Source organism: Carassius carassius, chromosome 4, assembly GCF_963082965.1.
Source record: "Carassius carassius chromosome 4, fCarCar2.1, whole genome shotgun sequence".
NCBI lineage: Eukaryota > Metazoa > Chordata > Actinopteri > Cypriniformes > Cyprinidae > Carassius > Carassius carassius.
The window spans coordinates 3,613,409-3,632,255 of NC_081758.1; the positions used below are offsets into that span (position 1 = coordinate 3,613,409).

The window sequence follows — 18,847 nt, forward strand, 5'->3', positions numbered from 1 at the left end:
TTTACAATAATAATAATTAATATTTACTATGAATTATTATGAATATGATGTTTATATTGATATGAAGACATTTAATTTGAATATACCATATTTCTGCCGAAAAAGCATGGCTACAGTGGTAGATCCATGGTATACCATGGTAAATGGTTTTACTGTAGTAACACTTGTCCAAAAAGGTTGGCACAAGTGTGTATTAGATTAAGCAAAAACAAATTTTTTCCTGTTTCCTGCTTTTGCTGTATTATAGATCCAATTGGATAAATTATGCAGCTATAGTCTCAGAGTGCGGTTTGAATGTTTACTAATAATAATAATTATAATAATAATAATAATAAAAAGTGCATGTTTGAGAGACATATTTATTTTATTTTTATTTTTATAATTTTTTTTACTAAATTTATTCATTTATATCAAATATGGAACAAAACCTTTTTTAGTAGCAATTTTTGAGTTCAACTCGTTTTGTAAAATGTAAATCTTATTAAAAAGACAATTGCTTGTAAATCGTTTTCATAAAGTAAAACCTCCATAACTTTTTTTTGATTGTTTGTTTCACATTTTAAAAGCTTTTTACTTTAACATTGATTTGACATTGGTATTTTTAAAATGAAACTAAACTGTACTCCCAAACTTCAACGTTTTTATAACAATTATATGACATAGACATTTTTGCCCTCTAAGGACCTCAGAGTAACTTTTTTAAAATTGACACACAAGGGTTAAACTAGTTTAAATCACAAAGACAATTTGGTTTTGTAATAAAAATTTTGTGGCAAATTGAAGCGCTTCTCACTGGATATCAGCGTTTATGGTGTTGCATATTTGAGATCGGTCTGCTAGAAACACTGGGGGAAAGTTGTGGCCTAATGGTTAGAGAGTAGGACTTATAATCCAAAAGGTTGTGAGTTCGAGTCTTGGGCCAGCAGGAGATGTAGGTTGGGGTAGTGAATGCACATCGCTCTCTCTACCCTCAATACCACGAGTTAGGTGCCCTTGAGCAAGGCTCCCCAGCTGCTGCAGCATAAATGACTGCCCACCGCTCCAGGTGTGTGTTCACGGTGTGTGTTCAATGCTGTGTGTGTGTGTCCACTTTGGATGGGTTAAATGCAGTGCACGAATTCCGAGTATGGGTCACCATACTTGGCTCTCTTTTTTTGCCTGGTCAGCTTTGTGCTTTATCATCTCATGTGCCCATACATGAGGTTACTTAGCAGACTTAGCAATTATTTTTCTTTTTCTGAGCTGTTTCTTTTCTTCTCCTTGTCTTGCACTGTCATCGTCTTAAATATTTGGCAAATAGTCCGATTGTGAGTGTATGAACGGTGATTATTCATTGAATCCAGTCTACTAGAGGATGCTTTTTTGGGAATTTTACAATATACAGCCTACGTCATTGAGCAGACAGAGATCTCAGCTGGGGTTGACCATGCGCCAGTGTTGATAGAAAGTTAAATTATTCTGAAACCATAAGCCAGATTGCTGATGCCTCCTTCATCCCAATAGTACCGTATATCATACAGTTTGTCAGAGGGACGGGGATAAAGTCATCTTTTGATGATCTAGATCTTTTTGGTTGCATGGCATTGCTTCATAACAGCATCAGTTTGCTTTATGTAGCTTAATATATATCAGAAGGGATTTGCAAAACATGCTGTCTCTGGAAATAGCTAGAGTTTGGGGAAGAGTCATCATATTGAGTCATATTGAGATTGATGGATTGCCGGAGTTGTACTGTAGGTAATCTGACTGTTGGCTCCAGGAGTATCATCACATCCATTTATTTGTTCCCAATGTGCACCACATTATCTTCATCTGTTCAAATTCCCAAACTCATTCATACATTTCCTAGGCATGGCCACAAATACAAGTGCAGATCAATGGAGTTCACACATTAGCGCACATATAAGCAGCGGTCTGCTTTGTTATGAGCCTCTGATTTCAAATTGCACTTCTCTGTGACATTCCTGGAGTATTTTGATGAGATGATTACTTGAGATAGTGTGTGACTGTTTGTTGTCCCTGTAAATGTACTCCTGGTCATCCCCACAACAAACTTTTGTAACCTCACCACCTGATTTTCATTTATCTCAAGAACAGTTGAGGGTTGAGAGTTTCATACTGAAAATCACAGTAGAGTAGCAACATACTTGAGGTTTAGATCGATTGGGGAGATTTCATTAGAAACAGCATTGACAGAAATTACGGCAGGATCTGTGTATGGAGCGAGGTTTTCATTTAGCCAGTTGCTGGGTTAAAAATGACAGTTGGTTGAATATTGCACCAATATAGATTGGGTTGTCAGCCCAAATATTTGTTTATTTTAAATCAGTGCTACACTAGGATTATATACAGTAGAAATATATGGAAAGAATTATCCAATTATCTATGGCTAATCTATGTGTACACCATGTGTGATCATTCCCAGATTTGGACAGTGCGTCAAACATCCGAAATCACATGGTGTCAGTCAACAAGGCTTGTTTATGTACAGTATGTTATGTCTTGTTTCAAAATGTTGTAAAAATTTTGTTGCATTTACACTGTTCTGCTCAGTGGGCATTTCAAGAACATCGGGAAAGTGATTTTTCTTTCCCGAAGCAATTGGTTCAATTGATTCAAAGTTTCAAAAAGCCACAGGTGCTGTAGGTAAATGTGGCAGCCGAGCTTAGAGTAAGGTACAGTAACTACCACAAAACCAATCAAACTTACACTGCTAAGTTGAGTTTCACAAACCTTCAGTATACAAAAGTCTTATATTTTCAAGACAGATGGCACAGAAAGTTATGTTCATGTGCAGTTATGTGAATCTAGATGCTGGAACCATTCTGAGGTGTCTTATGTACAACAAATCGCTGCTTAACCACCATGGTACAATGCATCATCTCGCACAAAATACAAGCGATACTCCAAAATCTGTTCATTTCCTTTTCCTCTTGTCTTTCTACACATGTATGCTGGTTACATTTTTATTATTATGATTATTATTATTTCATGTAGAACTCTTCACCTGGTTCTTTTATACAAAAATATTTCATTATATGAAACATCTTCATAATACAGAAATAAATACATAGTCTTCAGAAGTCATAGCTTTATGAAGTAACAGACTGATTTTTGGTCTTCCATGACTCTATTAATGAAAAAGTTATTGTTGACTCAGCCAGACTCTTGGCCATTTTCGCAACAATAATGACAAAGCACACAAAAACAAAGTGGTGCCAGCAATGCCTGCAGTGAGATCTGTCTCTCTTTAGGACCACTCTTTGGCCATGATGCCTGTAGATGCCTTATCTCACCCTGTCGTGCTCACTTTATCCCAGCTCCCCGTCATGTTCTCTGAAGGGTTTGCGTATTAAGATGTTCTGGATGACTAGCTGTGTATTATTCCTGTCAGGGACTTTGAAGGTGCGAGTCAAACTGAATCTCAAGTCACAGCAGGATGCTTTACTAATCACTACAAGCTGTTGGCATGAGGAAGGAGGCCAGTGGGCATATTAGAGCAATGAAAGAGAGAGCCTTTGGTTTTCTTTACAAGAGATTCCTTTCTGGCAGAGGATGGGAGATTTAGTCCAGAGTTATGTTTTTGATTATTTTAAGCTCTCAGGGTCGGTGATTTAGAAAGACTTAACCTTGAAATGTTAGCTGAGCAGTTTCACCTCGCTTATGAATTTTACTTTTGATCAAATGGAAGGTTAGAGGTTTCAACAATACCCTAACCATTAAACTTTAAACTAGCCATTAAATCTTTTTTCATTTTGGCTATTGTAATTTAAAGTGCATTAAAGTTCTCTTTTATCTGCAAACACTGGATACTGGACTTGATACTAGATCGTTAAATCATGTGTACACAGGTGTAGAAATGTAATTCTTCGTCTGTAATTCTAATATATATATATATATATATATATATATATATATATATATATATCTGAAGTGGATCAAAACTCTTTTTTTAAGGGTGCAGTTAGAACATTGTAAAAAGGTCAAATAATTAGAAACCTGTTTTATTTTTTTATTTTTTTTTATTTGAATGAAAAGTTACTTATTTAATATTATTCATAAAATAATCAAACCACCAAATTCAGACTCTCTGTGGCCTTTTAAGATAACTGAGGGACAACACGAATCCAGTAGGTTCTTGTTTGCATTCCCAACTCTCAATACCCTGCCAAAAAATAAATGTAAAGGGGAAACTCCTCCGGAGGCCAACCCGCAGTCGTGGCTGTAGTAAATGTGTGTCTCCTACCTTTTTATAAGACATAATTATCAACGCATGTTGGTTGCCCTGCAAAGTTTATGGCTAAGAAGCCATATCTCCAAATTAGCTTTTCAGTTTTCCAAATTCTTTCCTTTAATCTTGGCTGTTTAAGGGAAAAGTGGCAATGAAATGCCAGCCATGCAAGATTGGGGCAAGATTGCTGTTTCTGCAGCAACAATGAGGGTGAGAGAGTTTCGAGACTTCCTCAAAAATGTTTCCTCTATCGAAGCTAAGACTGAAGGAAAGTGGAAGACTATCCACTTGTTGTAAATACATCATCTAGACCAATATGAATAATCAGAATAACCTATTTTTCGTCCAAGTATATATCATTATCCTAACTGAAGTCTATATACATTTGACAACTTAAAACATTAATAAATAATATGTGGTTACAGATCAAGGCAAGGCTACAAGACCAATATGAAAAGTAGAGGAAGCTGTGGTGTGTTTTGAAGTGCTCTGTCTGTGCACCGATCCCCAGCCCCCTCATACTATTTCCCTTCAACTGCAATATGACACATGCATGCCCTCTACAGAGGTTGGGGGTCATGTGCCATGACGTACATGGTCTGTCAGGGAATGCATGTGTGTGTTCTGAACTGGCCTCTGCCCCATGCTGACATTCCCAGTCACCATCGACGAGCCCCAGATGTGGCAGCTGGTCCCGCCACCCTAAAGGTCAAGGGCAGAGGAAACCATGGCAAATTTGTCACCCACATCTTAGTCCAATGGTGAGATAAGGAGAGGGTGCTAATTGAGAAATGTTAAAGGTTGCATGTTGTGAGATGGAAGGAAGGGGAAGGGGAAGTCTGAGAAAGAGATTGTAAAGTACTAGAGGAAAAAATGGAAGTGTTCACCACCTTCTGGGTTCTCAATAACAATTGCCTGCTGAAAAAAAGCAGCCGAAACAGCTTTAGTTGGCGCACCGCTTTCTTTCTTTCTTTCTTTCTTTCTTTCTTTCTTTCAGTAAACTTAACAAAATGAATGTGTTCAAATGAGAGGGAAGGCACACGGTTGAACAGGAAATAGCATGCAGGGCAATGACTGCTGGTTTTGATATGTGTCCGGTTCATGCTTGTAAAAGCTTCACAGGTAAGTGGCTCTGGAGAGACTTAAGTTCTGCTCACACAAACATGTTTTGTTTTCATTAATTAGAAATACATTTCACATTTCCATCTGGAGGACTGCGCTCTCACATTACAAAAAGCTTTTTCTTCATCATTTTTTTCTCTTTCTTGTTAGCCAGCGCACATATCTATACATCCTTACTTTAGTTTTAGAAGCAAAACTGGGTGATATACCATTAATAATTAAATTAATGCAATATAAAATTAGATAAAAAATTTAAACTTAAAGAAAAGAAAAACTAAAAAAAAGAAATATTCACTTTCCAACTTGCTGAAATAAGCTGAAGTACTAAAATTACAAATATGATAGATTATAGTATTAAAATTGTGCTGAGATTTGCTTATGCCAATAAATCCAAATACATGCTGCTGTGAGCAAGTAAGGAATACTGCTGCTATGTACATATCATTTATGAAACATCCCCCATATATAACATACAATAAATTACTCAATAGGAGATCTATACAGGTGGAGCTGGGGAAGGTGGAGGGTTTCTGAAGCGCGGCTACTGCTACAGCAATCTCTAGCCAAGTATTTGAATACTGAGCTCTTATTGGCTTTGATGTGAAAAGAAGACAATCATCTGCGCCATGTGATTGATGATGTAATTAAATCAGACTGAGTTAGAACATATCGGCCTGCACCATCTAGAGTTTCAATATTAGCATTTTGTATTCTAATATTCACTTTCGTCCATGGAAGAACTGTATATCAGTCCATTCCTCCAGGTAACTGAAACCGGCCCTAGTTACATGACTCTCATATCACACTACAGACTCGCTGTCTCTTCTTTCATAATCCAAATGGCATCATCTTCCAGATGATGATTGTAGTGAAGATGACCATCGTGAAATGAAATATTATTGTAATATTAATTTCAGTGTTCATCTTGTAGCCAGGGAAATTGTTTTGTACACTGTGGTGGTTTCATAAAAGAAGCTTTAAGATTATTTGTAATGGCAGTACTCTACATACTTAACAATTAATGCCATTCCAATTAGGAGCATAATCACATTAACTTAATCACAATATTCTGTTAAAATGAGCTACAGTAAAATGCACATTATGAACATGAAAAGTGCTTGCATTGATCAAGGGAATCAACATAGAGTCAGATTTCATACTGAAGTGCCTCCACTTTGGCCTTGACTCAAACCCTCATCTGTTTTCAGGTATAAAAGGCAGGAAAATACTCCATAATCGATGCTATGAATTAGAAAATCCACTTTGTTACGCACCAAGATAAATTAGCATGTGAATTCATGTCATGAACTAATCACTCAGCCACTGAGGCTAAGATGAATGGTTACGTGAATTTGCAAATGTGAACTGAACATATGGTACTAGTTTTGAGCGACTGGAGATGCATTTTATCTTGAAAAGCAGCTGAGGCCCTTCCCGAGGGAGGCTACATTGCAGCATCTGGTGTCAGTGACGCACTGCCAACATTCAATTGTGACGTCAAGTGCCAAACAACATTCAAATTCTATTTTCAATCCTTCTAAGGGGCTCATCAATTTTTCCAGGCATTGACAAATCTAGACATCATGACCAATGATGCAAGCTGTTGTTACGTTCTTAAAAATAAAGGATCTTTGTTGGAATCAATGACTCTTTATCATCCATAAATCTTTCCATCCCATAAATAGTACAAAAGAGTTCTTCGTATTATTAAAATGTTCTTCACTTGAAAAAGAAGAAAAAAAAGGTTATTTTAAGATATGTTCACTGGTTGGTTCTTTGGTCAACCAAAAATGGTCATTTTATGGCAGAGGTTCTGGAGGTCCAGTGTCCTGCAGAGTTTAGCTCCAACCATCTCCAACACACTTACCTGGAAGTTTCTAGTGAGTCTGAAGACCCTAATTAGCTGGTTCAAGTGTTTTTAATTAGGGTTGAAGCTGAACTCTGCAGGTCAGTGGAACTTCCAGAAATTGGTTTGGACACCCGTTTCGATGACCTCATTGTAAAACCCCTTGAGGGACCTTTATTTTAAGGGTGTACTCCAAACCTTTTGGTTTGTATGCTTTAACTTGTTTCTTTTCTCCTTCAAGGTGATTCCGTTTCCCATGTCTTGTGACATCCGAAGAGAGTGCGCTTGCCGGGACCCAAACGCCTTGGAGAACCGAAAGGGCGAGCACTTGCACTCACTTGGTTAAAACGCTCCACCAAGCCGGTGTGCGGACTGGGATAGGATCAGATATTCTTTCCAGAAATGCTGCTGCTTCACAGTTGTACCTCTCTTCTTATAGCTGATCATCATTTCCATGTCTAAGTCTACCTGTTATCTCTTACAGTACATTTGAAAAAGGATCTCAAATGCCAAGTCCCCACAAAGGACCAAAGCTGGTTTGTTTATGCCATCTGTAGATCACTCACGAACCCTCCAAAAAATGAAGAAAAATTAAAGCTAGGCATCTCGAATGAAACTTACTGATTTGACCAAAGCCAGAAAAAGAAGAAACAACTTGCCACTGATGTACTCTCTAAGCCATTTAGGGGGCTTGATTTGTTTTAGTTTTTATCAAATGTGACCTCAGTCATCCCAGGAAGACGTTGCATGGCGTTTCAACCCTCAACTGTGTCTCGTGTCCCTACGGAAACAGACTGCGTCCCAAAAAAAGGATGGTACGATTGGCTGGATAGCAATCACAGGCTGATTTTAAAGACTAATCAGCAATTATTTGAATGTTTCTGAAATGAAACAAATTTATCAAATATAAATGCGCAATGGGGAATGGCTGCAGATCCTGTCACCCACTATTTACGTTCTGTTACAAAATAATTGTGAATTAAGTTTCATTTAAAATGCACTCCGACAGATCCGAGCATATATACGGTAAGAATGAACTAGTTATTATATAAATTTAGCATGGCTGCTTTTGTTGCTGCTACGATTGCTGCTAATTAGTCAAACAACAGACAACAGGTATATGCAGGCCATGATCCAGTGTGTCTTCAGTCTGCCTTAACACTTACCTCTGATCAATTTACCCATCAAGACAAAAGACCTCCTATTACAGCTCAGCCAGTGCTGAATCGTAACTCGTCTAGTCCAAATACAAAATAGACACAAATTCCTGAATGTAGAGATCATAAACCTTTTATTTTACGTAAATGCTTAGTTCACCCTAAAACTCTATCACTTACTCACACTTCTGTGTGTGTGTGTGTGTGTGTGTGTGTGTGTGTATGTGTATGAACATGCTTTAAAAAATCATAAAATAAGAACTTCTTATCCATAAAAGTATTCCATACAAGTCTTCTGAAGCAATGCAGGTCTTGTGTGAGGAAGAGATTTAATTTAAATTGATTATTCACAGAAAAGTGTAGTGTGACGTCCAAAGGTGTCATACTTCAATCTGACAGCAAACATGGAATATACAGTATATGTGTGCTCTGATGGAAAGGAAGCTTTTCAGCAAGTAAAACCAGCTTAACCTTTGGTGTGTTGCTCACACAAAACCATTGAATCTCATTGAATCTGTTGCCAGTCAAAAACGTTTTTAAGGGTAACTTACTGCACATGTGCCAATGTTTTAACCACTTGTATGTGTTTTTGCCAAAAAACCTTAAAATAATTTAATTTAGCTTCAGTGTAATTGGAATGACTTTATATACACAATCAGAGTAAGTGAGAGAAGGAAAAAAATCACTTTAATCATTATTTATTACTAAGAAATAGTTCACCCAAAAATGAAAATGTGCTGACCATTTCTCCCCTCAGGTCATCCAGTATGTAATTGAGTTAGTTTCTTCATCAGATTTGGAGAAATTTAGCATTGCATCACTTGCTCAGCGATTAATCCTCTGCAATGAATGGATGCCATCTTTGTGTGGTACTTGTGGATTATTGAAATGATTTTATCAGCTGTTTGGACTCTCATTCTGACTGCACCCATTCACTGCAGAGGATCAATTGGTCAGCATGTGATGGAATGATACATTTTTCCAAATCTGATGATGATGCAAACGCATCTACATCTTGCATGGTCTGAGAATAAGTACATTTTCAGCAAATGTTTATTTTGGGGTGGAATATTCCTTAATCCATACAAAAATAAACTTTAACAGCCAATATAATTTGTTTTATTTGTTCTTTATATATATATATATATATTCCTGTTTTGCAGAGCTTGCCAGTTGCAAAACATTATGCTTATGCAGAAAAACTGAACACAAAACATTTCTGTTAAGGTTTTTCCTCTTCTCCTTGAAGTTTGTGAAGTGCGATCGGGCCAAGGCTGAAGAAAATGCCTCTTTGAGCATTTTATGTTTTATTGGCATGGAAAACATGCTAAAGCATTGAGGATTATTTTGTCTAATTTTTAAAAAAATGGACATCACTTTGTGCAATTGTGGATGTATGGTAGTTAAATTATAACAACTATGACAATTATGATTAAGAAAAAAAAAAAAGAAACAATACCTGAAGAAAGTCAGGCAACCATATCATGTTTATTTTATTTTGTTTGTTTGTTTATATATATATATATATATATATATATATATATATATATATATATATATATATATATATATATATATATATATATATTGAGTCCTAATGTATGTGGCATAAAGATTTCATGAAGATTTCAAGTCAATAATTTATTTTTTATTTTGCTTGTAGTGGCACAGGTGCAGTCATTTAGATTTCAAAAGAAAATATTAAATGAAATAGAAGAATAAGAGGAAGAAGAACAAGATGTAGTAGTAATGTACCAGTGGTCAGTATTTGTATTAATGATCTCAGTTGCTGCACTTTTTTGGTAGCCCGTTGGACGAAAGTTTAAAATCACTTCTATCATGAGGCAGGACAATTTATGAGGTAATATGTGTTTGGAATTAGTAATCTTTGATTTTCCTTTTTACCGTGTGATATTATCATATGCATTATTATTACTGATGGCAATTGTGGTTCCAGTTGGTTCACATCTGGTTTTTGTCATAAACTGCAGAGCAATGTGACATGTGGAAACATGTTATTGGATTGATATGTCCTGTCTTTGGGACCATGGAAAACTGGCTTTAATATTTATGTTTCTGAAAGTGGAAAAATTAAGACTCTAAATGGGTAATTTATATGTATGGTTTTTTTTTTCATATTGTGAGTTAGTTTGAAGGATTTATTATTATTATTATTATTATTATGAAGAAAACTTCAGCACCCAAAGAAATATCTATCTATATTTCTATATATCTATCTATCTATATATATATGTGTGTGTGTGTGTGTGTGTGTGTGTGTGTGTGTGTGTGTGTGTGTGTGTGTGTGTGTGTGTGTGTGTGTGTGTGTGAAAATAACTATACGATGCAATATACAATACAATAGTACAAGAGTACAATATTTATAATAATAATAATGTATTATTATTATTATTATTAAAGATTTAGTTTATTATATATTCTTGGGAGAACCAATGTATTAAGTTGCTATTTCCTGAAATTATGTAACGGTACTCAAGATAACAGTAGTCAGCATTTATTGCCAAAATGGACAGCAAAACCGCATCGCCAAATTAGCACAGACATCAAGTAAAGTGCCAATTTCCTGACAGGTCTTGTGATTATTTCCTTTCATTCATTTCATTTCATTTCAAGTCATTTTCTCACTCCTCTCATACTTATTATAGGTTTCTCCATCACTATGTGCAAATCAGCAATCCAAAACACTAGAACCAGCTCCGAGTGCAATTACGCCAAATATATATATATATATATATATATATATATATACTTTGCTTTAGATGTCTAAAAGCGTACAGGTCTAAAATTGTTTGTTGGTTTGTTAAATGAAGTTTCCAGTGGGCTGTTTGACACTACTGTATGCACCATAGGATTTCTCGCTGTACCTCATGCCTGTAATATTTACGGCTTCCATATTTTGGTATGTTCGTTTTTTTGCGTATATTAACAACATATAAAACTGTACATAGAAGAACTATTTATTGAGAGTGTTATACTTTTGTAAGTTATATTTTTTATTGTTTATGTAAGTTATTTGTACAATGGTCTTGTAAGTGTAAAATTTGTTTATTGGGGCTCTTACACTATTTTATTTTTATCGATTTCTCCTGTTGAAGAACAAATACAATGCTTGTTATTTTTTTTCATGAAAGATAAAAAACTAGATTCAAGAAGAAAATTCAAAGACAGAATGTCATTCAGTTACATCTCAGTTTATGTATTGCCATTAATGCAGTTGAGACACTAAATAAATGTTATAATAATAATTATATATATATATATTTATTATTATTATTATTATAACATATAGTTTGTTAATGCAGCACATTTATTCTGTGACAGTACCCACAAGAGAAGAGTGTAATCATGGTATATCTTGCAGTACTGTAGGTAAAATCCATTATTTTACCAAACATATTCAATATCTCTTAAATGGCCAGAATTCTGAGCTCACATGCATAGCATTGGACAGTTGAAGAAAACACATTCCTGTTTTTGGCCTGCCAATATGTTAGTGCAGGCGTCAAAATGTGGATGCGCACAGCAAATCATCAAAAAAGTCAACTTATATTTATTTGAAATGTTGGTTGGATGGTGGACAAACTTTAAGAGAACAAACTAATGGAATTGTATAAAGATCTTTATTACAGGTTCATATAAATGTCTTGACCGGTTGTAAATAGTGTTGTGAAAAGTGTCTTGTATATTTAAAGAGTTTCATTAAACAAGATACATTTATGAAAGTTATTTAAATTTGAGTAATGCACCATGTTCATCAGCATTACAGTTCCATCAGCATCAAGAGTTGTACTTGAAGTGTCCTTTAATTTCAGTCGCTGTTCTAAATTCTCCTGCAACTCTCTTGTCTTTGTGCCTGTTATTCAAAAACCCATTTGTGTTTGGTGATGCTGGCCATGTCTGCTCTTCACATTGATAATAAATTATAAGCAAAATTCTGACCTCTGCTTGATTCATGCATATAATGTATTATTGTTTTTCAAGTTGAGAGGATTCCCAATCCAGTTTGCCGATAGTGTGGATAGAGTTTGTGTTTTTATTATATTTGTTCAGTTTCAGGTCCATCTGATCTCTCGACTCAAGAAACGATATATATTTTTTGCCGCATACCACATTTCCTTACATTACACTGTGACATGCTTGTGTTTTTTGGTAACACTTTACAGCAAGGTTCCACAAATTAACATTAGTTTACAATAGCCAACCTGAAATAACAATGATTAATAGTTTTACAGAATATATTATTCTAGCTTTGTAGTAATGTATAATATATATATACATATACTAATACATTTAATATTTACAGTGGTTTAAATTAACATACATTAGCATATGAACAAAGAATCAGCAATGAATAGTAGTACATTTATAAATTAACATTACCCTAGATTAAAGACTGTCATTGTTTTAATACATTGTGGCATACTGCACAAATGTTAACATTGAATCCTATTCTATAGTTTTACTGTTATTTAATATTTTGGTGCTCAGGATTATTGCAAACATACTTGATGTATCACGATTTGAAAAATGAATTAAAATGCTGAATGAGTAACTTTATTTCTGAACCATATTTTCAAACAGTTTTCAGTCCTACTGTCGTTTGCATTTCATTTCCAGCCACATCATTTCCATGGTCCTCCTCAGAACTTCCTACAAGATTGAAAATTTCATTCCTTTATTTGGGCAGTCCCTTGTGTTTGTGAAACAAAAGAACTGACAAGCCAGTGTCCAGGGGTCCGTTTCCAAAACAATGACAATGACAAACTTGCTGCTTAACTACCATATTACATGCACTGTTGGATAAACTAAATAGACAGGACTGTTTCCTGAAAAATACAGCTCTAAAAAGCTAAAAAATGTCAAATTAAATTTGTATATGTATGGAATGAAAGATATGGATTGAACAACATGTTAGAGTGTGTGTTTTGCTCATTTACATGGTCTCTGTGAGTCCACATGTCAGACTAAGCTAGCGGGAATCTTGATATCAATGTGACGTCAAATATTAGTCAAGACTTGATCAAACTTGTAACATTATTGGTTTTTGGTTTAATGTTGGAAATTGGTTTAATGCATATGTAGACCGATATGTTTGGTGTTTAATTCACATCGAATCATGACAAATTCAACTTTTTGTTATTAGTTTGATGTGTATTTTTTTTCAGTTTTTTTTTTTTACGTAAATTGTTATGAAATTTGATTCTGACGAGTATAGCAGGGCTGAGAGCTGTGGGAGTGGAGCAAGGCCAGTGGAGTAAATGATGAGGAACGACACCTGTGCCTCTCACCGGTCCTGAGGTCAACGGAGGAGCTCCAGAAGGATAAAAGGTGGAGTGACGACAGTGCAAGACCAGAGAGGACCAGGCCTGGACTTTATGTTGTTTATGGTCCATTTGTTTATTTATTAAAGTTTTATGTTTAAATGTTCATCGTTTCCTGCCTCCTTCTTCCCGATCTATAAACTTTGTTACATTGGTGCCGAAACCCAGGAGGAAGGAGGGACACACTGTCAGAGAGCACCTCAATGCTCAAAAGGTGGATCGCGGTGCTGAGTGGATTGGGCAGCATGTAGGAGTGGAGACCACCGGTGGCTGCCTGAGGCAGTTGTGCTGAAGCAATGGAAGACGAGGGGGGACTTAGTGCTTGCTGCCATGCTCCTGGGTCGAAGAGGGGTAGCTGCTGTCCAAGAGGGAGTGGAGGAGTTGGTACCGTTGCCAGTAGGCTGGAGCCTGCTGCCGTCCGCCATGATTGTGGAGGAGCAGGGAACTTGGGACTGGCCCTCAACAGGAGGAGCCATCGCTGTCCACCAGGAGGCGGAGGAGCATTGAGATTTTTTTCTTTTTCTCTCTCCCCTCTGTAGTCTTTGTCTCTCCTCATCCTTCCGTCTCCTTTTCTCTTGCCTCAACTGTCCTTACCCCCAGGTATGCAGCGGCCACCATGACGGGGTCTCCGGGGGGGAAGTAGAGCACAGTCTCGTGGGTACCCCCGATCTGCAAGGGGTGATGTGGGTATGTGAAGCGTGGAGTGGGTTGAGAGCCATGGGAGCAGAGCGAGGTCAATGGAGTGAAAGATAATCAGTGACACCAGAGCCACTCACCGGTCTCATGTCCCACGGAGGAGCTCCGGAAGGATAAAAGGAGGAGTGACAACAGTGCAAGATGAGAGAGGACCAGGCCTGGACTTTATGTTGTTGTTTTATGTGGCAGTCGTCCGTGGGGGGCTGCTGCTTTTACTTTCATTTATATTTAAATGTTTGCCGGTTCCCACCTCCTTCTTCCCATCTACAAACTTTGTGACATATATGTTTTTTCAACATCAGTTGCCCAGTGGGAACAAGAAACTACTAACCACAAGAAACTAACAAGAAACTTATAACCACAAATCCACAGCTGTAGCGATCATAGTTGGCTACCAATGATCTGATATAATCTGATCTGATATAAACATAAAAAATCTATTCACACTGTGATGTCACTGCTGGTTTTTATCTATGATGCCTTTTTAATCAAGTCAAAAAAAAGTTTGAAGGATTCTGTAGTTTGGTCGGGAGGCCAAATAAAAAACAGATGGAAATTACTTCTGCAGTCTCCGAAGCCTTAGGGAGCCAGCACTATCCCTGAGGCCATGGGGAAGGAGAGAGTGCCACACTTTTCCTTGCCACTCTCATCTTCCTCAGAGCAGGACTGTCATTACTCCGAGGTGGAATTTGCACACACAGATTTATATCCTTGTCTTACAGCTTCTTTCACACAGGATGGTGGCATCAGATACAGAGCCAGTCATGGAGTTACATCCCTCCAGCACATCCTTGGTCTGCCCTGGGGTCTCTTCCCAGTTGGACATGCTTCTAAAATCGATACTATTAGAAATAAAATTGCAACCATTCAGCTGTCAGCTACAGTATCACATCAGACAGTGCACTATAGATCCCCTGAGGAACAGTTCCACTCATTCTCTCCTATCGGAGAGGAAGAATTGTATAAACTTGTTAAATCATCTAAACCAACAACATGTATGTTAGACCCTATACCATCTAAGCTCCTAAAAGAGGTGCTTCCTGAAGTCATAGATCCTCTTCTGACTATTATTAATTCCTCATTGTCATTAGGATATGTCCCCAGAACCTTCAAACTGGCTTTTATTAAGCCTCTAATCAAAAAAACACAACTTGACCCCAAAGAACTAGTTAATTATAGACCAATCTCGAATCTCCCTTTTCTGTCCAAGTTACTAGAAAAGGTGGTATCCTCACAATTATATTCCTTCTTAGAGAAAAATGGTATAGGCGTGAGGATTTCCAGTCAGGATTTAGACCGTATCATAGTACTGAGACTGCTCTCCTTAGAGTTACAAAGTATCTACTCTTATCATCTGATCATGGGTGTATTTCTCTATTAGTTTATTGGATCTTAGTGCTGAGTCTGACACAATTGACCACAACATTCTTTTGCATAGACTTGAACACTTTGTTGGCATTAATGGAAGTGCATTAGCATGGTTTAAATTGTACTTATATGACCACCATCAGTTCGTAGCAGTGAATGAAGATGTATCATATTGATCACAAGTGCAGTATGGAGTACCTCAAGGCTCAGTACTAGGGCCGCTACTCTTCACGCTTTATATGTTACCCTTGGGAGATATCATCAGGAAACATGGTGTTAGCTTTCACTGTTATGCTGATGATACTCAGCTTTATATTTCTTCACGGCCCGGTGAAACACACCAATTTGAAAAACTAATGGAATGCATAGTCGATATATAAAAAATGGATGACGAGTAATTTCTTACTGCTAAATTCTGAAAAAACAGAGGTGTTAATTATAGGACCTAAAAACTCTGCTTGTAATAACCTAGAACAATGTCTTAGTCTTGATGGTTGCTCTGTCAATTCTTCGTCATCAGTTAGTAACCTAGGTGTACTATTTGATCGCAATCTTTCCTTAGAAAGCCACGTTTCTAGCATTTGTAAAACTGCATTTTTCCATCTCAAAAATATATCTTAATTACGGCCTATGCTCTCAATGTCAAATGCAGAAATGTTAATCCATGCATTTATGACCTCAAGGTTAGATTATTGTAATGCTTTATTGGGTGGTTGTTCTGCACGCTTAGTAAACCAACTACAGCTAGTCCAAAATGCAACAGCAAAAGTTCTTACTAGAACCAGGAAGTATGACCATATTAGCCCGGTCGTGTCATCACTGCACTGGCCCCCTATCAAACATCGTATATATTTTAAAATATTGCTTATTACTTATAAAGCCCTGAATGGTTTAGCACCTCAGTATTTGAATGAGCTCCTTTTACATTATAATCCTCTACGTCCACTACGTTCTCAAAACTCAGGCAATTTGATAATACCTAGAATATCAAAATCAACTGCGGGCGGCAGATCCTTTTCCTATTTGGTGCCTAAACTCTGGAATAATCTACCTAACATTGTTCGGGAGGCAGACACACTCTTGCAGTTTAAATCTAGATTAAAGACCCATCTCTTTAACCTGGCTTACACATAACATACTAATATGCTTTTAATATCCAAATCCGTTAAAGGATTTTTAGGCTGCATTAATTAGGTAAACCGGAACCGGGAACACTTCACATAACACCCAATGTACTTGCTACATCATTAGAAGAATGGCATCTACGCTAATATTTGTCTGTTTCTCTCTTATTCCGAGGTCACCGTAGCCACCAGATCCAGTCTGTATCCAGATTAGAGGGTCACTGCAGTCACCCGGATCCAGTACGTATCCAGACCAGATGATGGATCAGCACCTAGAAAGGACCTCTACTGCCCTGAAAGACAGCGGAGACCAGGACAACTAGAGCCCCAGATACAGATCCCCTGTAAAGACCTTGTCTCAGAAAACCATCAGGACAAGACCACAAGAAACAGATGATTCTTCTGCACAATCTGACTTTGCTGCAGCCTGGAATTGAACTACTGGTTTCGTCTGGTCAGAGGAGAACTGGCCCCCCAACTGAGCCTGGTTTCTCCCAAGGTTTTTTTCTCCATTCTGTCACCGATGGAGTTTCGGTTCCTTGCCGCTGTCGCCTCTAGCTTGCTTAGTTGGGGTCACTTCATCTACAGCGATATCGTTGACTTGATTGCAAATAAATGCACAGACACTATTTAACTGAACAGAGATGACATCAATGAATTCAATGATGAACTGCCTTTAACTATCATTTTGCATTATTGACACACTGTTTTCCTAATGAATGTTGTTCAGTTGCTTTGACGCAATGTATTTTGTTTAAAGCGCTATATAAATAAAGGTGAGTTGACTTCACTTGACATGCCTGAAACACTTCCACAGGAAGGCATCCAAGAAAAAGCCTGAACAGATGACCGAACCACCACAACTGGCTCCTTTTGATGCAGAAGAGCAGCTACTCCAAGCTTCTCCCAGATGACAGGCTTTGTGGCCTGTCTCCTAGGGTTAGCCATTAACCTTGCAAAAAATTTATTATTTCAGTCCCTTGAACCAAAAATCCCATTCTTTCAGTCACTATCCAAAGCTCCTGACCATACTTCAGAAGGGTCAGAACAAAGATCAACTGGTAAATATCTTCACCACAACGGTCTGATATAACCACTGATCTGCCATATATCTATATCCGTAGAAGACAGTCCTCCGTTTCCAGCTGAGAAGCACCACCAAAGAAAGTGCTGAAGGTCCCAGATGATCACAATCATCGACAAATAGCTTCCAAATATGGCACTCTCCACTCCTTGAATACATCCTAAGATTTTCCTTGAATATCGAAGCCCCTTCTCAGATTACCACCTCAACATGGTGGAAGGTTTAAACTGCCTCAGCAACCCTGGGACCTGTGTTGTCTGGAGTTCCTGGTAGATCCAAGGCAAAGGTATTCTCTCAACACAGAGACTTTGTGTGGCTGCTGAAGCAAGAACGCTGATCAACTAAATTAATTTGTACTAAAAATGTAGGTAGGTATTTGAATCTATATATTAATCTTGAGAAACTTTAAGTTATTCAATTTAGGAGATTGATCACTTTGTATTACTAATTATTTGATAAGTTCAAAGTCGATCACTTAATAGAGAGAAAAGAAAAGCAGGATGCAAAATTAAATCCGCATTTGCACTGATGCTGCAACAGAAGTTTGTGGACAAAGACTGCTTCAAACTAGCTTTAGAATGGGACATAATACTTGGGCATACTGAACTTCAACCAGGAAACAATTGGAGTTCTTAAAGGTTTGCTAGGAACGTGTTCATGTAATCTGACAAATCACAACATTGCTTACCTCATTGCTGTGATGATTCTTCAACCAAACACCTCCTCACAAGTGGTTACTGGGCTTAAAAGAGTCTCACATTGGCCTCTTTGATGGATGAGTATCTCCTAGCCACAAACTTATGAGGTTCGAACAAAGAAAGAGGTTGCCATGTAGAGTCCACCTGGTTAAGGAATTTCTTCAACTCTTTTGCTTTCC

The 18,847-nt window shown here is 37.3% G+C and overlaps 1 protein-coding gene across 1 annotated transcript in view; it reads left to right on the top strand.

Moving 5' to 3' along the window:
* Window positions 1–9,223, top strand: part of LOC132132683 (pappalysin-1-like) — a 115,196-nt gene extending 105,973 nt beyond the window's left edge. The window contains exon 23 of the mRNA XM_059545161.1: window positions 7,441–9,223. Within this exon, the coding sequence (XP_059401144.1) occupies window positions 7,441–7,545 (105 nt within the window). The 3' untranslated portion in view covers window positions 7,546–9,223. The remainder of the gene's footprint in view (window positions 1–7,440) is intronic.
* The last annotated feature ends 9,624 nt before the right edge of the window (window positions 9,224–18,847 follow it).